General features: G+C 53.3%; 1 protein-coding gene across 3 annotated transcripts in view; it reads right to left on the reverse strand.

Annotated features, from left to right (window-relative positions):
• Positions 1-1522: 1522 nt before the first annotated feature.
• The window catches only part of C2cd2 (C2 calcium dependent domain containing 2), a 54916-nt gene continuing 31832 nt past the window's right edge, over positions 1523-24606 (reverse strand). For 2 of the 3 annotated variants that reach the window (XM_047563726.1, XM_047563729.1), the window contains 8 exons: positions 20729-20837; positions 18393-18472; positions 17444-17568; positions 16635-16809; positions 15830-15943; positions 13174-13301; positions 11170-11485; positions 1523-3766 (listed from right to left, as the gene is read on the reverse strand). In XM_047563726.1, the coding sequence (XP_047419682.1) occupies positions 3543-3766; positions 11170-11485; positions 13174-13301; positions 15830-15943; positions 16635-16809; positions 17444-17568; positions 18393-18472; positions 20729-20837 (1271 nt within the window). In that variant the 3' untranslated portion in view covers positions 1523-3542. Of the gene's footprint in view, positions 3767-9138; positions 9176-11169; positions 11486-13173; positions 13302-15829; positions 15944-16634; positions 16810-17443; positions 17569-18392; positions 18473-20728; positions 20838-24606 lie in introns of all 3 variants that reach the window. The other variant, XM_047563727.1, reaches the window with a different exon arrangement.

A 24606-nucleotide genomic window follows, 5' to 3' on the forward strand; every position in this document is an offset into this window, starting at 1 on the left:
TGGCCAGTCACGTGCAGGAACCAAGAAAGGTCGCAATTCAGAGATCCTCAGAGGTGGCCATGGGACCCTTGGCACAGCACAGGACTCCAGGAAGCACAAAGACAACCGAAGGCATGGTGTTCCATGTGCACATTTATTTCTTTCAAAGGTCATTCCTAGCCACAAGTTCTTCAGAGGAAGCTGCCCGGAGCCAAGGACTCGGGCTCACGCAGGACGGGCGCCTGTTTTTAAAGTGCTTCCGAGTAATGCGGTCATCGCCGCGGCATCGGCGCCACACTCAGCACCACGCCAGACCTTTCCATGCACCTGGGAGAACGTTCTTCCTTTAAAATGCAGGTTTGACGTGGTGTGGGTGAGAAAAACCACAGACTGTGAGTCAAGTGATAATGGAGCATTGCTACCCCAGGTGAACCGGAGGGTGGATGGGTGTCCAATGCCTCCTGGCACAGGGGACAGGAACGCAGGGGACAGTGAGCCAAAGATAACCTGAGCTTGTGCGGGGGTTAGGCATTGCTTTGGTAATCACCTCTGGGCCAGTTTGGGCCACAGAGAGGGACTGACATGAGGCTCAGGACCCAGGCCTGTTTTCTGTCTGAAAGAGACACACATTTTGACTTCCAGTGTCCGTCAACTTGTATTCTGTGGGTTCAAGGCCAAGAACCTTGAGTTCATAACCCAGAAAAAATCTGCTTTGGGTGACAGCAATGTAAATTAATCTTTCCCTTTCTGCTCAAGAAAATTTGCAACATTCTGTACTTAGCCAGTAAGACCCAAGCAAAAGTCCAGATGGGCACCTAATTTGTAATTGGTTGGCAGCAGTTGGCCAAGTAGCCCTGGTGAGGACCAAGGACTGGTTTTGAACTTAAACTTGAAACTAGATTGATAAAGTGCTCTGTGTAATGCTCTGTGTCACAGCAGATTTTCAACTGGAGTAAAGAGACCCCACCTTCGTTATTGCTACTTTAACACACACACACACACACACACGTCCGCTGCATCCTCCACAACAGATTCAGGCTGGTCCTCAAGCAGAGGAAGGAGAGGCTGCCAGCTCATCCAGACCAACAAGCGCACCTGCTCCAGAGAGGCGGACCCGCGTCGGCACTGGGGTCCTGAGGCATCACCCGTGACATGAGTCTCTGGGAGCTTGGGCGGCACAGTCAGTGAGCACTGGTACTTATAAAATGCCACTCTGCAGCAATTCCATCAAGACAGAAAGACACGACCCTCGGCTGGGGATAAGGAGTGGGCACGTGAGTGCGGTCAGCATTCAGCGTACGATCTTAATCATCTCCAAGAAAGTCACTTTGAACGTAAATACCTCACACTGTTTAAAAAAAGAAAAAAGCAGACCTGGCTACACAACGTGGAAGGGGATTTCACAGTATCGACACAGCCCATTCCTCAGGGCTTCCCGTGTCCCTGCAGTAGTGTCCTCTATGACGTGAGAAAGGCCACTGGCAGAGACGGCGAGGGTGCACCCCCAGGAAGTGAGCCCCAGACCTGGGTGTTGAACAGCAGCAGCACTCATGGGGGGACTTGGGAAGGGATTGGTGAAAAGCTTTCTTCTATTTTTTTTTTTTAATTAAGATGACCTGAATTTTAAAAGCAAACAGATCAAAAAAGAATTTTTTTTAATTATATAGGTTGAATTTTAGGATTAGGAATTACCAACCAGATATCCCTAATCCAAAATTACAAAATTGAAACTTTTAAAGCATCAGGGAGCTCAAAACATTCTGAATTTCCAGACAGTTCAGATTTTGGATTTTTGGGATTAGGGATATCTGGTTGGTAAAGACTATTTACATATTCAAAATCCCAAAACCTCTGCAATACTTTGGCCTCAAGCACTTCAGATAAGGGATACCCAATCTATACTAACACTTCTGATCCAAATCTGGAATTCTGACACATCACACCCCCTTGGAATTGATTCTCACGTCACAGACTCTATCCATCGCAAGACAAAGAAAAGAAGTGACCCCTCCTATCCCGAAAAGTTGGTAGCAATTACTAACTTTGGGGACTGACTTGCTATTAATATATTTTGGAGCTTTACAACGGCTAACATTCAAATGCAATCTTTAAAAACAAAGCGTGGGTAAAAAGTCATTTTAAAGTCACTTGATAATTCCTGGAACACCTAAGAATTTTTTAATGTGCATTTGAAAGTGAATTCCCAGTGTAGTTTTTGAATCTCTCCCTCAAAAACAGGAAAGAAAAACAGTCCTTGGGTCTCGGCTCTCTCAAAGGGCCTTGCTCCTCCACGGCTCCATCAGGGCGCTGGACGGCAGGCTCTGCTTGCCCATCTGCCAGGGGTCAGGGTCACACCAGCCTTTTCCATCTTATTGGAAGAGCACCAATCTCAGTAAAGGGTCAAGACGTGTCACCCCAGTGACAAGCACGTCTGCTGGCATCACACGTTCAAGAGCGGAGCAATGTGGAAACTGGCAAGTGATGAGGGAGGTGGTTCGCTAGGTACACAGGGATTCTGAAAGTACGTGCCAAGCTTCTCATTTTTCCACTGGAAACCAAAACAAGGACACCCCAAAATGTGGCCAGGAGCACCATTCAGAACAGAAACCTGAAGAGCCCATAAAAAGAATTTCCCATCTGTCACTAAACTCCCATTCCAAGGATGGACACCTGAGATGCGGAACACTTTCTTCGAGTGCCCTACAAGTCCTTTGTTTTGGCCGTAGGCAATATTTGGCAAAAAGTGCGCGTGTGTGGGGGTCACCATGTTCTGTGAGCTGTCACTTACTGCTCCCAACTCCCGGGTCAGGCTCATCAGGCTCCTGTCTAGTAAGGTGCGCCAGACGGAGAGGAAATCTGCACATCGACTGCTCCCTGGCATTCTGAGCGTCTGACATGGCAGAGGACGATGGAGAACCACGCCGGCATTCACATCGTCTCCTCCGAGGAGGCTCAGAGAGGCCTGGGAAATGCTCAGTAATGCGTGGGACATACTTAGTGTTTGTGTAAGGTTTCAAGTTCTATGGCTAACAGCAAAGGCAATGCCTTCCTATATTTGTCAAAGCATTTCATCAACTGCTATCATATTTCTTTATCAAAACTCCTGCCCATGTTCCACCTCCCTGTTCTCAGGGCCAGGTGTACTTTTTAATTCTAAGCAGCAAATTAGAAGAGGTGACCCATCCATTCTGGTCACAGTGACAGCCCAGAGGGGCACACCTTCCCCTGACTTGGAGGCGTGGGCCCCACACACACCTGCTAGAGGCCCCAGTGGGTGAACCGAATCCCGCCGTCCCTCCCAGGCCCTGCGGGTGGTGTAGCTCTTGCTCTCTAACTGCTACCCCGATGCTTAGCCGGGGCTGCGGGTGCCACTGGGGTTCTGGTGGCAAACTGGGCTTCGTCAGTTCTCCTTGGGGGAAGCCTCCGGCTGGAGACGCACTTCCTTCCTTCCCTTCAGACGAGCTTGTTGGGAACCCGAGCTGGAGGAGTGGGTGCGCGGCAGCGGCCAGGCCTCCTGCGTCCTGGGTGCCCGTCCTCCAGCGGCAGGGAAGGCGGCGGGCAGCCTACGCACAGGGCTCCACGGGGGCCCCGTTCATGGCGCTCTTGCCCCGGTGGTGCCTGGACAGCAGCTTCTTGTTCAGCAGCCGCGTGAGGGTCGCCCCCTTCCTCGGGGCGCCCTCCTGCCGCTGCAGGAACAGGAGGTCGTTGTGTGACTGGCTCATGCCGGGCTCTTTCTGCGGGTGCCGTCGGCGGAAAAACAGCTTGGCACCCCTCCTCAAAATTCCTCCTGCAAGAGGAAGCACAGGGCCATCAGGGCTGTGGGCACAAGGGACCGTCCTAGGTGAGAAGGAAGGACGCTGGTGTCTCTGGTGAAGAGCTGCCTGCTCCGAGCCGTGGCAGCTGGCGGAGAAGACACTGACCCGACCCTCGCGCAGCGCCTCTCGGGACGGAAGGGGGACCTGGCCGTGCGCCGGGCGCCCGGACCATCGGAGGCCAGGTGTTCACAGCCAAGCCAAACGCGGCAGGTTCTTGCCCCTGGCCGGCACTGGGAGGTGTGAAGGCAGCACAGCGCTGTGTGTGTGACCCCAGGAAGGAGGGTCACACACAAAAGACCCGCTTAAGGACCCCAGAACAGTGGCACTCGCTTTCTCAGGAAACCCGAAAATTTGTTATTTTGGGAGTAAAATTTTTAAAATTTTTATATAATTCCCAATCCTACTGTGTGTATATACAAATATATTCATATACTATATACCTTTATACACACAGCTCATACGCCTAGGCCTTATGAGAATCGACACCTGAGTTTTTTGATCTACAAAACCTCAGTTTGGGGAGGGGCAGAGCTCAGGTAGAACACTTGCCCAGCATGCACGAGGCCCTCAGTTCAATTCCCAGCCTGCAAATAAAGGAAAAAAAGAAAGACCCCTCTGTTTTGTGTGGCTTGACCACCTGCACAGGATCTCAGGTGGGGGATAACACGCAGCCTCAGCAGCCACCCCAGCAGCAGTGGCCGGCTCCCTAAGGTTGGGTGTGGGCAGCGGCTCAGCTGCTTTTCTACAGTAGCTGGGCACCCTACCGGGCAGGACCCAGCAAGTGTTTCAAGCCAGCCTGAGAAATTCATCAGCACTTGGAGGGAGGTGTCAGTGGCAGGAAGAAGACCACCCGGTCAGTGAGCTGAGGAGGTAGCTTCAGTGTGGAGCTAGCCGTTGTGTGCAATCATTGTGATGTGTGCCAACAGCCTCCAGGTTTCAGGAAGGAGAGGATCGGGCCATTGGCTCCTGTGAATGGACGCAGGCCCACATGGAGCCCACTGAGGGCAGGGAGACCTGCCCAGCAGGCTGAGGTCAACTAGCGGTGACTCGAGGAGCCACTCTGGGGCTGGTTTGGGAGCTGAGCTTCCATGTCCTGGGAAAGAAGCTGGAACACTCCAGGGGTGGCTGAATCTAACCTGGTGAAAGCTGCCAGAAAAAACTGTCCTAAAAACACCTTTTGGTAAATACAACCAAATCGACTATTGTGAAGAATCACTATGGCATCTTTACAGTTAAAGTCGGGAGCCCATGAGTTTCAGGGATGCTGGAAAGAATGGGAAGGTGTTAGGGAATGGTGGTGGGAACGTGGAGGGACGCCTCTGTCCCCTGGGCCCACCCTGCTGACCCCCACATGCTTTCTTTTGAAAGCAGTTTACCTGCAGCCCTGCCTGGCTTTAGCCAATAGGATTGGCTGCATTCCTCTGCAAACCCCCCCATCATCTGCAGGAGAAGTGCAGGCCCCAGGTGCCCATAAGAAGAGCACAAGCCACCCTGGGGGCCGGGAGGCTCCTGTGACCCGGACACAGACCAGGTTCCAGAACTCAGGGAGATAAAGATACTCCCCCAACCGGAAACCGTCAGAACAGGTTCCAGTTAGAAGCAGTCAGCACGGACCACAGTGACTCAGAGTTGCCCTGGCCCTTCACCATGTGCAGTGGGGACTTGGAAGTCGGATGCCGTCCTGCTGTCTGTCAAAGAGGTGGACCTGGGCGGGACTCTCTGGAAACTTCTGGAGGGCAGGAGGGGCATGTCATCCTCCTCTCGGAGAGGACCCACTCTCTCCCTCGAGAGTGTCCCCTTGTCCCCTTTTCTGATCCCTTCACAACATTTGCTATTCTTTTACTAAGTGTGTGTCTTGCCTGGAATGCTCTCAAGCAAGAACATGGAATCCGGTGGCCCTCCCAGCTGCCTGCTTCTGCCCGGGTCTCCTGCAACACGGGGAAGGTAGCAGGCTGTGTAGATGGCAGCAGGTCTGTGGCACGCACGTCCCCAGAAAATGCAGCCTGTCATGAAAGACCATCGAGGGCCTCAGGACAGCCAAATAACCTCTTCCAGTGGGACATAGCTTGGGGTTCAGCTGGTGGGCAGAGTCCCCTGGGTATCAAACAGCATGTGCTGGGCTCCCAGCCAGGGGACCCTTGCTACAAGGGGGCTCTGCACCCTGAGGTTACCCCCGGCTGGAGGTTCAACTGTCCTATAGGAGCTGCTTCCAGGATGACCTGGGAGTCTCTGAGGCAATGCACAGACCCCCGCCCCCCCGTGTGGACTAGAGACGGGAAAGAGGGGTCAGAGGCCCCGCTGGGGCAGTGGGGGCTCAGGGAAGAGACGAATCAGCCTGCAGCCTGTCAGCCCCTGTGGGCAGGGCTGTCCTGAAGGGCCAGCCTCAAAGCCCACTTCACATGTGTCTCTGCTTTGAAATTCAGCCTGGGGGCTAGAGTCAGGGCTCGAGGTGCGAGCAGGGCCTGAACTGTGTCCTTCCAAAGTCCACACAGAACTCTGCACCCCAGGACCGTGGAAACTGACCGCTTTTTTGGAGAGAGTGTCTTTACACAGGTGATCAACTCCAAGTGGCTCATTAGCTGGGATTAATCAAATACGCCTGGCATCCTCAAGGTGGGACATTTGGACACAGAGGGAAGACAATGTGAAGACACAGGGAGACGCCCCGTAAGGACGGAGGCAGAGGCTGGGCAATGCTCCTCAAGCCACGGAAGGCCGAAGGGTGCCGCAAACCCCGCAGCCAGGAGAGCCCGGCACGGCCCTCCCTGCGGCCTGGGGAGGAGCCAGTCCTGGAGGTGCTTCAGGCTTAGATTGGGCCTCCAGGCTGAGAGAGACAGCCTCTGTTGTTTGGACCACTCCTTCATGGCACTCTGTCCGGGCCTGGAAGACCACCTCAGCCAGGAGAGACAGGGGAGCAGCTGGCCTAAAATGGCGACCAGACACCCAGTGCATCATCCTGCTGGGTCCCGGGAACCCTGGTGGCCACACAGAAGAGTGGGCAGCAGAGAGGTGGCCAGCAGGGTAACATTCTCAGCCCTGGGACGTGATCACCAGCCAGCATCTACCGAGACAGCAGAGGCCCAGGCCCCCTGGCCCCTGAGATCCGGGGTCTGGGAGAGAGCCCAGGGCAGGCGCCTCCCCTCCCCTCCCTTCCGCTAGTCTTCTCCTGCTGTGTCACATCCTCTGTCCCTGGGCTGGCAGACACAGGGCTGTGGCCACAAAAGGCACAGTGGCCTGCTTGCAGGGGACAAGCACTGGTTCCCAGGGGCTAAAGGGAAGCCAGAACCTGAGACAGGCGCAGGTCTTTAAAGAACTTTAAAGGGCTCTGCACCCGCCCAGCAGCCGCGGCCACCTTCGAGGGCAGCGGCCGAGTGACATCTGTATATCAGGTTCTTGCGCACTAAGATCAGCACCACGGACGTCCTGCCTGCGCACGGGTGGCGGGCTAGGGAGGTGTGCACAGTACTGGTTTTAAACTCGCCGCTGGTGGAGTTCCTGCCGGTGGGCTGTGGTGTGGGCGCTGCACACCACGTGGTGTGGGGCTCTGGCGGCCCGTGCAGCTCTGCCTTCTGTCATGTCCCTTTCCCTGCGTCTCCTGCGCCCTCGTGACGGGCTCTCTGCAGGGGTTCCCGGGACTCACACGTGCTCCCTAACCTGACCCGTGGGGTTCTGTGGGGACGACACCGGCCTCTGGTCCTCGAGGGGACACACCACACGGAGACTTGCAGTGCTGTGGATGGAGCCCAGCTGCTCCCCAGAGCCCGTCGGGACGGAGGTGTGACCTCCTTTACCGAGTGGGCGTGGAGGACACGGGGTCGCTCGAGGCTAACGGGCCGGGGACCCTCTGCCTCCGAGGCCTGCGTGCTGGGGCCCGGCCTTCTGTCTGGGATGATGACGGGCGCCCACCAGGAGAGGCAGCTGGAGCAAAGGCCAAGCCTGCGTCCCTGGGGAGGAGCGCCGGCCAGCTGCCTGATGGCGAAGCCCTCCGGGCCCCCCGCCCCAGCGCGACTCAGGCAGGGCTCCGGAACAACTGTGCCAACAGAGAGGGATCCTGGGGCGTGGGCGATGCCAAGGCTCAGCCGCCAGCCGTGTAGGGCGCCAGCAGGCAGAGACCATTCAGCCTCGGTCTGTCTGAGCCTGCTACTGTGCACTTGCCCCCGGGGCAAACAACGTGGAAGAGCTATGGCCACAGGCCTGCTGGGCGACCAGGGACACAGCCAGGCCATCGGTGAAGGTGAGGGTTGCTCAGAGGGAAGAGCACCCTCACCTGCTGCTGGGAGGTAGCGCTGCCGGAGTCTACCTGTTGTGAGGGCCAGCGTTCCATGTCAGCTTGGCCACAGTGCCCACTGAGTCAAACACAGGTCTAGGTGTTGCTCGGGAGGTGTTCTATACATGGAGCGAATACCCGGACATTGAAGAAATTATTCTGGATAATGTGAGTAGGCCTGGCCCAATCAGTTGAAGGACTTAAGTATGAACACATGAGATTTTTCTGGAGAAGAAATTCTGTCTCGACATGGTGGTCCTGCCTCCAGCCTGCCACCTGCCTTGCATACTTCATATTTGTGGGCCCCACCATTGCATGAGAGAGTTCCTTAAGTTCTATAACTTATTGGTTCCATTTCCCTGGGAAACACTGATAGCACAGCTCCCGGTTTGGTAGGTCACACTTGACTCTGAGCCACACAGTCTGCTACCCTTTGCTGACAGGGAAGTTCCTACCCACCAGGCAAGAGCAACTGTGGCCACTGTGACTTCAGGACACCCAACTGCTACATCCCAGGCCCTCTCACATGTACCCCTGGCTCTGGGAGCAAGACTGAGCCCCCACCCACAACCATGGCCTCCAAGGGACCCAGGGTGCCATCTTGGAAGCAGAATCATGATTTCCAGAGGGCGGAGAGTGGGAGGAAACAGGGGAGGCCGTGGCAGGCACAGAGGGACACGGTGGAGCCGCATGCACGGTGGCTCCCAAGGCAAGTCATGATAAGGAGGTAGGAACGTTGGTCACCGGATTTGATCAGAACACACTGACACAGCCCAACAAATCCCAAAAAGATAGGCAACCGTGCGCTTATCAAACGTCCTCAAAGCTGTTAGAAACACTGAGAACTGGTTTGCGGCCAGAGAACAGCTCTCGATTTCAAACGCACGCTGGACAGGCACAGAAGCCGGAGGGGAAGCTGGGCTCCCTCCCCATCCACCCCGGCCTCGGCTCCCCGCGGCAGCCCAGGTCAGGAAAGCAGGCCCCGCGGGCAGAGGGTGCAGCGGACCGCCCCTTCGCCCCGCGTGTCTCACAGCAAGGCAACGCGTAATAGGAAGACAGAAGACAAAAAGGACTTACTGTGCAGACACTTAACTCTGGTCGGCAGAGCGATCCTCTTAAGTGAGGGGGAAGGGCACGGAGGCAGAGAGCGCAGAGGTGAAAAGAAAAGCACGCAAGAGAGAAATCAGAACGCGGGAGGCCGTGCGCAGGCGCACCAGCCGCGCAGACCCTGGCCAGGTTCCCACCCCCACGCCCCACCTGCAAGCCTCCCCTGATGCGCTCGTGACAAAATACACCTAAGAGCCCCATCCTGACCGCGGCCACGCTGTGGGGGCCCTCACCCACTCGCTGTTGGGCAGCTCTGTCCACACTTCTTAGGTCACAAACAAACCTAAGTTCGGGAGGGGACTTCCAACCAGCACCATTCCAGGTTCCAAATACACAGGCATCCCAGGAGTCTCCCCCTGACTCCTGATGGGACAGAGGGTACTGGTGGCTTCTAAACCACAAAAAGTGAATTTTAAAAAAGCATGAACTCCACAGTCATTCCCTTGAAAGTTTTAATTTTGGGGGTGTAAAATGAGAACAATCTGGCAACCACACATAGTCTAAGATTCTGACATCTCAGACATACTAAATGCAAATCTCTTGGAAAGCACTGGAATGAGAAATATTCTTTTTCCCACTCAGCCAAATAGCTCACCTATAAAAAGCGTGGTGGCAATGCATCAGTGCCCCAGTGTGAACCACGCGGCCGCGTATCCTCACCACGCTCCCCGCCCCAGCACGCCTGCCCACACCTAGGTCCCCCAAAGGCTTCACCGCCCTGGCCAGGGAACGGGGAGGCAGGGGAAACCTGGAGGCTGCGGAAGCAGAGGGAGCAAGGGATGGAGGAGGACTGGCGTCCGGATGGACAGTGTGAGCGAGGCCGGGCGTCTGGGAATCCATGGGGAGGGGCGCACTGGGGTGCCCGGGAGCAAGAGCGCGTGGACATCAGTCAAAGCAGGAGGAGGAGGGCAGTCCCCAGGTCCCTTGCTTTTTCTGCGACCCATCAAAGGCTGAGGGACAAGAAGGACAAGCAGCAGCAATGGCAGGTGGCGAGGACGCGACCCACCGCAGGCTCGCTCGCACTCGCAGCACAGAACGGACGCTCCCAGAGGGGCCGCCTGGGGCGGGGGTGCCCTGTGCCCTGCAGGGTGTTCAGCAGCACCTGTTCTCTGGGGGCGAAATCCCGCCTTAGGAGAACCGGGTGACTACGGCCGTGAGAGCAAGGGCGGGAGGGTTGCAGCAGAGCAGCCCCGGATTCCTGACCCCTGGAGTGGCCGAGAATTCCACGGGCACATGCTCTGGGAGTGCTGGAAAGCCAGCTGGAGTCCCGGGCGGGCAGAGCCAGGAGGCAGCCCAGCTGCACCCGCAGCGCCACACCCTGCCCTCAGCCCGATCCATCCGGGGCCCTCTGACCCCTTCACGGAGCCGACTGCACCTGGGTGGAGGAGCTCAGGAGAGGGACGGGGTGGGGGCATGGTCCTGCTGTGGAGGACCCGAGGCTGGGCGTGTCCCAGGTCTCTGAGCCCCGAGACACGTTCCCAGGTCAAATGGTGTGCACCTGAGCAGCAGGAGCGGTTCCAGGACGTCACTGGCCATCTAAGAAAGGGCGTCTCACGGCTTCTTCCCTCCATAGCCCGTCGGGCTCAGGCATGAGGCTAAGGCTGGGTTGGGTTTAGTTTGAGGGGGAGCCTGGGGGGAGCCTGGGGGGCAGATGAGGTAAGCGCAATCCCACGGCTGGAGACCTGGGCTCCTCCAGCTTTGCTATTTCTGGTCCTACCTTGCTCCTGGCTCCTGGTGACCCTGAGAGTCAGGGGCAGCTCTGCTCCCAGGTGGAGCCGGCTCAGACAGTGGAAGGGGGGCTGCCCCCAAACGCAGAGGTGACCCAGCCACTCACACACACAGGTCCCCAGTCTGCCCCACAGGCTCTCGGTGGGCACGTGGGCCAAGATGGAGCTCAGAGGACAGAGGCAAGGGAGGCTGCTGGCAAGAACTCAAGCAGGGTGGACACCAGCGCTGGAGCGTAGCCACCAAGTGGGAGGCCGGGGGCTCCGGAGCAGGTACCTTTAGGCTTCTTGGCAGCGCCGGGCTCTGAGATGCTCAGGGAGCTCTCGGATAGCTGGTCCCCATCGAGCTCCAGAGGGGCTGGGCCACCCCACGCCGCCGCCAGGGGCTCCTTCTCCAGGTCCCAGGAGTCCAGTTCCTTCTCCTGGGGCTCCAGGGCAGCTGGGGCCTGGGCTGGCTCATCTTCCACTGGTGGGACAGAGGCCGTGGTGGCCTCTGGGGGACAGGGGTCGGACGGGGTGTCCTGGCAGGCGCCGTCCATGGAGGATGCGTAGTCCTGCATCAGGGCAGCCTCGTGGTCCTGAGAGAGTGAGGTCTGTGGAGGAAATGCACCGTCAGAGGCCACGGTGAGTGGGAAGGCAGGTCGGGCAAGATGCCAGGGGAACGTGGAAGGAGGGCCTGCAACACCCGAGGGCTCTCAGACGCTCTGCTGGGGGTCTCACAGTGGCTGCAGCAGGGCTGGCCCCTGAGCTGCTAGGCACCAGGCCGGGGCAGGCCCCCCCGCAACACAGGCACAGGGCTGTCTGCAGCCAGGGGCAGCCAGCGCTCCTCAGGACGCAGTGGGTCTCTACTCCCTGTAGGTGGGCCCAGCACTGGGAGCCCAGTGGTGAGATGTACGTAAGGGGACGATGAAGTGGCTTGGCGTTTCAGACTGAGCCTTTCGACCCTTGTTCCTGCAGCCCTTTTATGTTCCCCACAAGTGGAACTTCACTGGAGGGCACTTTGTATCCTCATAAGAATCTTATTTATCTGTAAAATGCACACGGGCTCTGAACTCTGTGGGTGGGGTCAGGCGGTGGTCCAGGGGAGAGTGACTGAGCGGGGCTGCAGGGCCACACAGGTGTGCCTGCTTGGTGATACCTGGCGCCTGTGCTTCTTAACATAAGCACCAGCTTGCAGAAGAGCCCACTAACTCAAATGGACAGTTTGGAAATTGATAAAAATTATATAACCACAGTGGAATGCAGACTCTAAATACTAAGATTTGTAAGTCTGGGATTCTAAAACAAAGCTGCAGAGAAAGCGCAGGTGAGACGATCCCGGATCTTATTTTGCTCATTCATTTATCCATGTCCGAGAAGAACCACGACTGGGCCTGGTGCTCTAGAGAGGGCCCCCTGTTGGCTCTTACTGGAAGTGCACCTAGGGACCCAAAAGAACTGGTACCTGCTCCAGTGATGCTCAGGGCCACCGGTGAGCAAGCTGGTGTCCTAGGGACTGAGGCCACGTCACTCCACTCCCGGTACAATGGCGACCTTGGTGACTCACCCTCAGCACCTCCAAGATCCCTTCTGGCACCCTCCTGCAGCTGAGGGGTGGGTTCCCAGCACACTCCAGCCCCCTCCCTGACCTCAGGAGTCCAGCCCCGCCTCCCAGGGTCCCTGTTCGCACGTCCTCCTCACTGCAAATCAGACTTCTCCACCGTCCTGCTGCCAGTTTGCTGGGAGACCTCAAGGCAGAGTCAGGGTCTCCTTGTGGCCCTGCCCCCTGGAGAGCTGCCCCCTGCACCTGGGCCACACAGCTGTGCTAGATGGCCTGGCCACTCCTGCTCCCCAGGCTACCACAGAGCAGGAGGCGGGAAGGAGTGAGGATGGGGCATGTTTTACAAAAGTCTTCACTTCTCTAAGAAAACAAAAGGAATCAATATTTGTTGCAAAAATTAAAATGCTTTGGAAATGTGTAATGTGGAAGAGGGGGTTCCCCAGAAACCGGGGGGCAACGAGGGTGGAGTCTGAAGCAAAGGGGAGTCTTGCTTCAAGTCCTTCCTTCCCTTTCAGTGATTTTTCCTGGGATGCGTCACCAACCTCTCTACTCTCAAGGCATCACTGGGCAGAAATAAACAACTATGCCACCTAAGGAAATCGGACCCCTGCAAAGGGGACCTTCTGAACTCTGGTCGCATGCCTGGGCTGACCCCATCCGGGGACCTTCTGAACCCTGGTCGCGTGCCTGGGCTGACCCCGTCCGGGGGCAGAGCTGAGGTCCCCGCGGCCCTGGCCGTACCTTGGAGATCCCTGAAATGATGATAGTGCTCTTCTTCCTCGGCGACTTCAGCTTCAGCTTGGAAGACTCACTGAGCTGCCTGATGGCCACCTCAGCCACCGGATCCGAGCCGCTCAACACCAGCAGTTCTGCCAGAGGGAAGGTAGCGCTGAGCTCGCAGCAAAGCTAAAGGCTTCGGGGGCCCCCAGGGTGACGGGATGGCTGGCAGACATCTCTGATAAAGGGCAGGGAGTAAGTTCTGGAGGCTCTGCAAGCCGGCTCTGAAACAGCCCCTCCAAGTGGCTCCAGAGGACGTTCAGCAGAAGGGCAGAAAAGTGCCCGCAGGAGCAAGCAAACGAAACGTCTCCACCCTCTGGAGACTCTGAGCTTTGAGAGGTGCAGCCACCTCTCCCTCCAGGGTGGCTGAGCAGAGGGTGGAGCCAGGGCCGCCAAGGGCCGCGCTGGCCAACGGCTTCAGCGTGCTCCTCGTGCACAGCAAGAGCTGTGTGCGTGCCTCACTTGCCCACCCCGACTCCGTGGGGCTGACTCTTTTCTTTTTTCCCCTAAACTCCATTTGACAGAGGGAAGGTGCCAGGCAGCCCCGTGAGCGAGGACCAGCGAGGTCTCGCTCTGAGGCAGGCTGCGGCTGAAAGCCACACTAGTGCTGAGGAAAAACTCAAAGTGGCAGAGCCGCTGGAGCCGCAGTGTTAAAAGGAGCTGTTCTGTGGCAGCCTCAGCCGTGGCCTGAGGGCGGGAGAGGCGGGTTTCGCAAGGGCATGGGTGGAGGCCACTGTGGTGGGGACTGCGGCCAGTGACCCTGTGATGCCATGGGCCCTGGCACACAGCTCCTAAGACCCTTGGAAAGGGTGAGTGGGCCTTTCGTTATTCATAATGAGCCCTTTAACTAAGGCTGACTGGACCAGGAACCAAGCTGGGATTACAGGTGGGCACTTTGAGCTCCCCTAACCTCAGGGCGGGGCAGGGACCGGGGTCCCAGGTTAGTTCACCTCGGTGACCAGTGACACAATCCACCATGCCAATGCAGTGGAGCCCCCACAAATCCCTGAAGGACAGTCTTAGAGGGTTCCTGGGCTGGTACCACCTGAGTGCCAGGAGGGAGCACTTAGGGGTCCCCAGGAGGGGACAGAGGCTCTGGCACGTGGGACCCTTCTTGCCCTGGTCCTGGGTACCTGCTCTCTGGCTGGGTCTGCACCCTCTGCCACAGCCTGATGAATCTAGGATGTTTCCCTGCATCTGTGAGTCCTGACTCCACACTACAAATGGAGGATCACGGGGGGGGGGGGGGGGGGGGGGCTGACGTAGGTTAAGAGGGGGGGTCCTGGGGACCTATTGCTGTGTCCGGCCTAGAAGCAGGGAAGCAATGGTCTTGGGCCGAGCCTTTAGCCCTCAGGTCTGTGCTGACCCCCGGCGGCTGGTGTCTGCAGAGGCTGGGGAACGGCCTGGCTGTGCCACACGCTTGGTGCCAGAGGTGGTGGGTCGAGGTCAGTTTTGTCCTGAGCCTCTGGCCCACAGAGAAGGGTCAAGAGAAAGGATCCACTGTATCCGCCTGTCACCAAGGAAAGGGAGGCAGGGCGCTGCCCTGACGGCTACTCCCTGTGCCTGGAGGCAGCTGTCCTCGGAGGGTCACCGTGCAGGAGGCAGCTCAGAAAGCCAGTTGTGCCCGGCTGCACAGTGGACAGCAGCCTGGGGCTGCTCCACTGCAGGGGCTGAGGATGTCAGCCCAGGTCTCTTAGCACCGGGCGAAGGCCCCACAGCCTGAGCACAGGCACGTACTGGGCAGGGCGCTGAGAAAGGGGTGTCGGGAGTGGAGGCCAAAGAGGGCTGGGCCTGTGTCCCGGACGCTGCAGCTGGCCCAGCCGGGCAGGAGCCGGAGAGGCACAGGCGACCGGCAAGGGAAGGGCAGCTGCAAACTCCAGGTCACACACCGCCCAGGCGAGTGGCTCCCGTTGGCCAGCCTTGCCCCACCTCTGACCTTGGCAAGGCCAGAAACAAAGAGGGTGAGCAAGGGAAGCGCCCACCTGCCCTTTTTCTGATGGGAGGTCACGGGACAGACAGTGTTGTGATTAGAGACACACGGCATCTCTGCGAAGATGCTGGTTCCCTGGACACAACCATCAAAACCAGAAACACGCACCAAGGGCTGGGAGCCACTGTTGCCAGCAAGCTTCAGCAGACAGAGGGACACACACAGGGCTGGTGGGGCTGTCCCCGAGTCCTGCCTCTGCAACGGCATCGAGGTCATCAGTGTGCTAAAGAGCAGGAAAAATAATGTTCGGAAGGTACAGTGAGGTCTTCTTTGGGTTTTTGTATTTATTCCATTGTGCTCCCTCAAGCCTAGCAGGGACGCACGGTGACTCCAAATCTTTCTGTTACTTCCCTGTTCTCATTTTCTACTTATCATTTAAAAAAAAAAATATATATATATATATATATATCTATATCTGGGCTGGGGATACAGCTCAGCTGGTAGAGCGCTTGCCTGGCACGAAAAGGCCCTGGGTTCGATCCCCAGCACCATCAAAAAAAAAAAAGAAAATTATGCATAAATATATAGATTCTCTTCTCCAACTTAGAAAAGGAATCCTGACCCCTAGGCAGACGGGAGATTTCCAAGGACAGCTCAAGAGCCAGGAGGGAGGAGCGCACACTGGCTCACCCGTATCTGAAGAAGAGAAGGTCTTGCTGACAGGCGCACCGTGGCACGAGATGGCCTGGATGGAGATGTCCTTCTCGATGACCTTCACCTTGACGGGCGTCTTCACGGGAGACTCTGCCGGGAGACAGCCAGTTACCAGGGCAGGCCAAGCGCAGAGGGAGGGAGAGGACCCCGGTAGCAACCTAAGCCACACCCAGGGCAAAAGTGGGGCCGGGGGCCGGACGTGAATGAAACTTCAGAAACGTTTTGACGAAGCCATTTCCCTTTGTGCTCTGCGTCCCCATGGAGTAAGGGCTGTTCTGGGGGAGGATGCGCTTGCTCAGGCCGAGACGCAGCGTGTAAGTAATGACGTGTCACGCTTGCGCAGGAGCCTCTGAGGCAGTGGCCGTGGGGGTAGGCCCGGAATTCAGTCAGCTCTACATGGAAAAGGCAGGCCATGCCTTCTCCTGAGTGACATTTAACCTCAGAGTCACGCTGACCACCTGCACTGAGCTCCTCTAGTGGGTGTGCTGTCCCTGTGTGACCGTTATGCGGCACTTGACTAACCTGGGTGGGCCTGTGTCTGAGGGCAACTATTGTAGTCTCCAAGGGACCTGAGCTGGGGAATAGGCCGGGGTGCTGAGCCTCGGGTCAGCTTACTGGACATTTCTTTGACAGAACATAAAGGCAAGGTGTCCAGCCCAGAAGCAGGTGCAAGTCTTACTGCCGCCACCCCCGTCTGGAGCTGGCCTTCCTAGGCCCAGTGCTGCAGCCCAGAGCACTCTGCCTTCACGAGGCCAGCGCAGAGGCTACGCCAGGGTCTCACCAGAGCTCAGCGGGGACGCCCTCCCCGCATCGTAGCGAGGCTTGGTCTTCACGGCAGTGACGGTAGTGACCACAGTCCCACACGGCATCACTGTGCGGTCCTTTTCTATCTTTGCAGCAGCAACAGGGGGAGGGGTTTGCCGGGATTTCAGTTCACTGGGTTCTATGTAAGAGAACTGCAGAGAAGGCTGGTCACTTGCTCTGTGGTACCGTTTTCCCACAGCACCTGGGGGTTTGGTTCCAGGACCCCCCAGAATGCCAAGATCCTCAGCCACTCAAGGTCTGGGCACCCTCAGTACAGACGTGGTTCCCCCAGGGGTTCCAAGCCATGATGGGTGGAATCTGCAGATGAGGAGCCCACAGACACTGCAGGCCAACTGTTAGCGTGAGGCCAAGTAGCAGAGGAACACTGCTTCCTCTGAAATGCCCACTGGCCTCTTTATTCAATGTCACTTAGTCTTTTCAATTGACCTGGATTTCCCTGGAGTTGGCAGAGAACCATGGCAGCCAAGCTCAAATACAGCCAACCCTGCACAAACAGTGGAATTAAAAACCAGAGAAACAAAGGTCTTAAAAGGCCCTTCGGGTCAGGCCCTGAGAGGTTGTTGCAAGACGTCATCTCACACATTGGACAGCACAACCCCATCACAGGGGGACAGGTCCGTCCAAATCTAGACATGCGAACCATGACACCACATCTCTTGCATGAGACTTAGAGGGCACTGGAGGCCGAGGGAGCCTCTGGCAGCCACAGGAAGCTCCTAGAACAGGAGGTCAGGCCAGAATGCATGGACGAGAAGGTCACCATACCTCTGCAGTGACCGAGCCCAGTGCCAAGCTGCTGCAGGTGGGTCCACCGACCAACGCGAAGCTCTGTGGCCCAGAAGGCTGCTTCTTGAACAGGTCCAGGGGGACAGTGGTCATGGCCAGCGGACCTAGAGAGCAAGGACGAGAAGGAGCATGGCTGACGTCTGCTGGGTGACGGGAGCTGACACACCAGCACAAGCTGGTCCATTAGCCGGGAAGCGGCCCTTTTCAAGAGCCTGTCGAGTGTCAGGTCATCAAAGGCACGGCAGGGGTGTTCCAGCCAGACAGAGGCAACGCACCCCGCACGGGGTGGAGATGCTGGGCAAGGTCATTCCTGATCCACTGACAAACGCTGGAACATGGACAGTGGATTAGAGACTCTTATCAAGATAAATCAGGAAGCTGCCAACTGTACTGTGAACATAAGAGAATATCCGTATCCTTAGGAAATGCACACTAGAATGTCGGGATAAAGGGCATGGTGCCCCAGGACTTGGGAGCTGTCATGAGCGTGAGGCCAGCCTGTGAAAAGGGCTGGAGGGTAGCTCCGTGGTGGAGCACCCTCTGGTTCAATCCCCAGAGCCACACACACACAAAAAAGAAAGGAAGGAAGGAAGGAGGAAGGAACGGGGGTGGAGATGGTGGATCAATTTTATATATACCTCACCAAGATTAAAAAAATTAAAAAGAAGTTCGTTGAGGCTAGAAGGGGTCCAAACTGCTTCTCTAAGCCAAGAATTGATGAATAAAAGATTCAGAATTGGTAAAAAAGAAAACAGATCAACATTTTCCAAAGCCATGACCTGCTAATAACTGGAACTGAGTTAGAGCCAAATGTGCCCTTGGAAAGCCCAGGGGCTCGGGGGAGAGGGCCAGCCTCCTCTGCTGGGTCTTGCCAGCCCCCACCCCACCCGGGCCCTGGGTGGCCTCCCAAGACGGGGGCTCTGTCTACCTGCACACCAGCCTCCTTCCGAGGACTGCCCGCCCTCTGTGATCTGCAGGTGTAGCTCCTTGGATCTGGCGTTCAGCTCGCTGCGGACAGGGAAGACAGCGTGAGACCTTGGGAACGCAATGCTCTGTGGCCTTCTCAAGATGGAGTGATTTTTTTCTCAACGTAGAAAGGAACACAAAGTTGTCAACAGTTAAGAAACTGCAGAGACACGTAATCAGAACAGGAAAGGTCACCTGCAGCCTCACCCTGTGTACCCAGCTACTCACAATGCCGGGCCACCTGCCTTCCAAAGCTGACCGGGGCCACTCACTTTGGGTGGTGGTGATGCGATGGTCAGCGCGAACTGAGGAACCAGGTTTAACTTTAATTTTTATTAATTTAAATACCTAAGCCAGCTGCGGCTGGTCTCTACCATGTTGAAAGCACAGATATATAATTATCTGAGGACAAAGTAGGGAACACTGACCACCTCCCTCCCCCTTGGAAACATTTCTTTTCACTTACAACGTCACAGACATCTTTCCATGTCAATCACTACAGAGAAACACCATTTTTCACAGATGTCTATTGCGAGGCTATTTGGTCTTGTGAAAATTTTACTTGGCCAATTCCTTTATAACCATTAAGAACGATTGGGTTGCTGGGCGTGGTGGCACACACGTGTAATCCCAGTAGCTCGGGAGGCTGAGGCAGGAGGATCAAGAGGTCAAAGCCAGCCTCAGCAAAAGCAGGCCCTAAGCAACTCGGTGAGACCCTGTCTCCAAATAAAATACGAAACAGGGCTGGGGGTGTGGCTCAGTGGCTGAGTGCCCCTGAGTTCAATCCCCAGTAAAAGAATGGATGGTTGTTTCTAATGTTTCATAATCATAAGCAAGCTGGGATAAATATGCTTACACATATATCTTTGCACATAGTGTGATTATTCCCTCAGAAAAACTGTAACTGTCAGTCAAAAGGTAAATACATTTAAGACATTTTTTAAAATACATCTTTTGATGATGGGCGAAATATTCACTCCACTTGACGTTACTACTCTCTTATTCTCTACCAAATTCTGAGGTGAAAAACGATATTCCCCGTAAGCTCACAGGGCTTCACGTATTTCTGAGACTGGACATTTTTTCAGTTTATGTCCATCTCTACTTGCTTCGTATCTCCAGTGGGGAAATTTTGCCACTTTCTAAGTGGGTGCTCCTATTTCATTAATAATTCATGAAAGCACTCTGTGAAGACAGAGGAGGTTTTCCTACATCACTCTCTATGCAACTTGTTGTATAAACATCAAAAAGCAATTGACTTCTTGTTTTCAGTTAGGCTTTCTACTGAATCACTACTTCTCCCAATTTTAGTTTTTTTTTATTTTTTATTTTTGGGGAGCACTGGGGATCAGACCCAGGATGCCCTACCTCTGACCTACATCCCTGGTCCTTTTAGTTAATTAAGTAATTAGTATTTTTGAGGCAGAGTTTTGCCTTGAACTTGCATCCTCCTGCTGCAGCCTCCAGAGCTGCCAGGATTACAGGTGTGTGCCACCGTGCCTGGCTTTCTATTCGTTTTCCTAATATTATTTATTTCTACCCCACATACATTACTACTTCTAAGTGTTGGCTGACTTCCTTGGTCAGTCCAGAAACGCAATGATGCACCTCCAAGGAACGGCCTGCTTGCTGCCTTCCTCCTGGCACCTCCATGCCATTTCTCTTTCCTATTTAATTGCACTGACCAGTTCTTCTAGAACAAAACATTGGGGTCCTTCTCCTGTGTCAGCGGTACTACTCCTGGTAATTACATTCACAGTAATTTTTAAAGTCTTATTAAGGAAGAATTCATAAATTTGGTTCTAATTAAGTGTTTTAAAATTAGGAATGGGTATCAAAAGTCACTGACTATCCTTCTGGCATATAAAAAGATAATGAGTTTGTTTGCTCCTTCAATTTAATGATGTAATAAGATTCATTAATAGAGTTCCTTACATTTCTGGTATGAACTCAACTGGCTTACTTTTAATTGTGCTGCTAGATTCTACTTGGTAATATTGTATTTATGATTCTTACATCTTTATTTGTAAGTGGTCTATGCTTCCGCCTTCTTTATTCTGTTGGACGTTGGTATCAGTGGGAAGTCTCCTGCTCTGGATGGTTGTGCTAGATGTCTAAGGGACCTGGGGCCCCCACAACGGTGCCCTCTTGTGACTGAGCTACCTTAAGTTGCCTAGGACAGTGTGTTTACTTTCTAACTTCACTTAGCTTTTCAGCATAAATCGTGTTGTCCGAGGGCCTCGGGCTCTGGCGGTCCTGGCTGTGGACACTGCCCATGATGACCAAGGCGGTACTCACAAGGTGAACTCCTCCTCCCAGCTGAGGTGAGTAGTGCTCTTGGCTTGGGTGCTGGTAAAGCTCTGCACAGGGTCATTCAGCTGAGCGATGCACACGGGGCTCACGCTGCCTAAAAGCAAGGAAAGGGACGTCATATGGAGGCCGGGGACAAAAAGACAGTGGTGTAGGTAATAATGATTGGGTTAGGAAGACGGGCTGGTTAGGAGGAGATGAAACGCTACCAACTCCTGAGCCCCTGCCCTGCTGCAACTTTGGGCAAGGAGACCTGCCTCCAGGGACCTGCTCCTCCCTGCAAGGGGCTGTTAGTGAATGCCCCCGGGCCTTGATCACTCCACCTTCACCTTTGGCCCACCTTCTGGCCACCCCTCATGTAAGCAGGATGGGGAGAGGCCATGAGAGCAAAGGAACTCCGGACAGGGTAAAAGGGGCAGGACACCCCGCTTCTTTGGATGCCAGCTCTGGATCCCCTTCTGTGTGAAGAAGTCCGTCTCTGTTCTACCCTTTAAATCAACTTACTTTCTACACTTGCCTCTGTGTCTCTGGGGTGTTCAGTCTTCAACCTTCTAGGGAAACGGGACTTGGCCCTGACTGGTTCTCATCCATGGTGACATCATATTTGGAGGTCCTACCGAGATGGTCACTGAGGTAAGCTTCTTCACAGGCACCCCATGTCTTTCTGGGGTGTGTCTTTCTGTCTCTTTCTTTCTGGAGGACAGCAACGGGTACCCATTGGCTAGCTAAATGCAGTTAAGGAAGCCGCCATTCTACAAGACATCATGAGAGAATTCCTGGCCTAGGCAGCTTCAAATCACCTGTCCTGTGGGTCAGGCATGTTGGGTTCTGCCAAAGCCGTTTCCCATGATCCTATCCAGGCCCAGAGAGCATTTGGTGTGAGTACCCAGTGTCTCTAATCCCTGTCTGCCTTTGGACGTGTGGAGATGAACAGAGGGTTGGAAACTGTAGGGTCACTGCCCAGTGAACCTCAAAGTTTCCTTCCCCAACTCCTCTCCTGACTGCCCCAGTGGGGTAGCCATGGTGATCAGCTCATAGTGGCATTGAATGAAAGTGCCAATAACATATGCCTCTGGATGATATGTTAGGCTGTCCTCCTGCGCTCCTCCGGAGCATCTCCGCCCCTCGAAGGTCAGACTCCAGCTGTTCAGATTCTAGGGTTGAGAAAGGGACTTGGAATGTTTCCTAAAGAAGCGCCTGGGTTCCCTTTGTTCACAGCCTTTACCAGCCTGTAGGATTTCCTACTGCTCTGCAAGGCATTTGCAATTCACCCCTCCCGTTAATTCCTCCAGGAAAAGGGCCTTAAGCCTCCAATGACCACTAGGTGTCCTCCTCACCCTCTGGAGATTCCCTTAACCCATAGGGCAGAAGAAATGTGCCCCATCCTAGGTTTTTTTTTTGGTGGGTCATCACTTTGGGGGTTTATAGTGGCAGGAAAGGTTAGTCATGACCCTACGTCTGAATTCTCCTGGGTCTCTAGCCCAGGACAAATACAGACCCGTTAGCACCTGCCAATTGAACCAGCACTAGGATTGGCAGACCCATGCGGATGTTAGACGCTCATGGAGAGACATCTCCGGTGAAATGGACAGTTTTCTCTGGCGAGGGTGCCAGAGTTATTTACTCACACTCAGAGGGAAATTGAGCTTCGTTCTTAGCAGTTATACCAGGTTCACCACTAACCTGCATACTGGGAAACTGGGATAAGATTGACCCACAAATTTCTGCATCCAACCTGGCCTGATTACCAACTGGGGAATAAAACTGGTCTCCAGAGGAAACATAAATTATAGGAATACACCTTAAGAGACTGATTTCCATAGGGGAAATGGTTAAAATGTTCAAGACAAGAGGCTTTACTCAAAACAGCAGCCTCACTTGGCTTCTGCCAGATCTCTATCTTGCCAAGGTTTGCATTAAAATGTAAACTGTGGGGCTCCCAAGGCTCAGCAGGGGACTAATCTGGGACTGGAGGAAAAAACTGTGTCACTTTTAAATCCAAGTTGCTTGTGGCTGGTTGTCTTACCACCCTGCTTTCTTAACAAGTTCTTCCCTAAACACTACAGCACAGGGAAGGGAAAATGATATGGTCAAGTCTTCTTTACCTTGAGAATCTTTACCTAAGGATTTTGGGGCTCTCTCATTCTTTCAATATCTAAACTCACTCTAATCTGAGTCAGAAAGTGAACCTTGATCTGATAAAGATGTTCTACGTGCTCCTTTACTAATTATGGCCATGTCATTTTTTTAGAACTCCTGTTTTTTAAAATTCTATATTTTTGAGCTCATGAATTCACATTTTGATCATGTATGCCCAGATTAATGTATTTTTTTGATGTGTTTTAAAAAAAAAAAATAACACTCTTAGTTGTAGATGGACACAATACCTTTATTTTGTTTATTTAGTTTTTTTTTATGTGGTTCTGGGGATCAAACCCAGTGCCTCACATATGCTGGGAAAGCACTTTACCACTGTGCCACAATCCCAGTCCCTGATCAGTCTTATTTTATCTAATGTAGAGGTTTTTACATTCTGTCTTTGTTCAGGGGCCAATATTCAAGTGTTAGCTCTCAAATATGTTGGGAAAATTTCCTCTTACAAGATCTTAAGTAGGACATAGACATGATGATGTTAGGAATAAGTCTGATAGCCACTGAGGACAAATGGCTGGCCATCTGATTTCAGTGTCCTCCATGGCTGTTAGAATTTATACCTAGCATTTCCAACTGTACAGGCCTGCCCTATATTTAGGTCATAGTGTGAAAGTCTAATAAGCTCTTTTAATTTCTAACAAGTTTAATAGAGGCTCTAATAAATAACTGTACCATTGCAGTGGAGATCTACAAGGTCTTTGATTCTTGTTGATTGTGTGTGTGCACACCTGTGTATTGTGTTGTTATGTCTCCATATGTGCTTGTGTCCATATATCATGTACATGGTATCAAAATTGGCATATAGATAAATGAGTGCTCATAAATTAAAATTTTAGTGAGAAGTGAATCCAAATACCTTGAGTTCATGTAAGTTAAAAAGGGGTTCAATTAGGTAAACAGATGAGAGTAAAGATGTCCTTAAAATTACTAACTCACAAGTTTTTCTAGGTGGTCAAACAATTAATAGAGTGTTGGTTTCTATTAAATATCTAGAAAGTAATATCCATTACTTCCAGGATTTTTCTTCAACAAGGAAGAGATGGCTAGTACTGTCAGCTACACTTGTCTGGTATCGTGGTTTTTACAGTTAAAAACGAGTAAATTAGATTGATCATCAATGGGTTTAATCTTTGTAAATGTGTTGGTTAAGGAGACATCAGATTAATTTACAATGTTAAAGTGCTAAAACATGAACTGCTAAATATAAAATCAAGTACTCTTGACTTTTTAAATTCCATAAGGTAATATATTTAAACATTAAATGTGTGTTTTCATAGATTAGTAAATGGAAAATTTTAAGATTGCCTTGTTTCTGGGTCTTCACTAAAGCAAGATTACTAAGAGTTAAAGTTCTAATAGGTAATTCTATATGCAAAATCCAAAAAGCTTCAGCTGTATTTTAATTAAAGTATTATAGATAGCATAAAGTATTTCATCTTATTAAAGTGGAACAATTTGTTTAAATTCAAAATTTTGTGAGGGTTGTTTCAAAATGTAAATTTAGAAAAGGGGTCAACAGCTAAGAAAGAGATAAGAAGGTTCTAGGTATGGAAATATATTTTAGTACAGAAAGTAAAAGGAAAAGAAATGTTTCTGGGTGATAAAGTCTTTGTGTTGTAAAATTAAAAGTTATAAAATGTTTAAGCAATTATAAAAGGTTTGTGGAGGGCAAATTTCAAAAAGTTTGTGTGTAACTAAGTTGTTCATATGTA

This window comes from Sciurus carolinensis, chromosome 9 (assembly GCF_902686445.1).
Source record: "Sciurus carolinensis chromosome 9, mSciCar1.2, whole genome shotgun sequence".
Classification (NCBI taxonomy): Eukaryota; Metazoa; Chordata; class Mammalia; order Rodentia; family Sciuridae; genus Sciurus; species Sciurus carolinensis.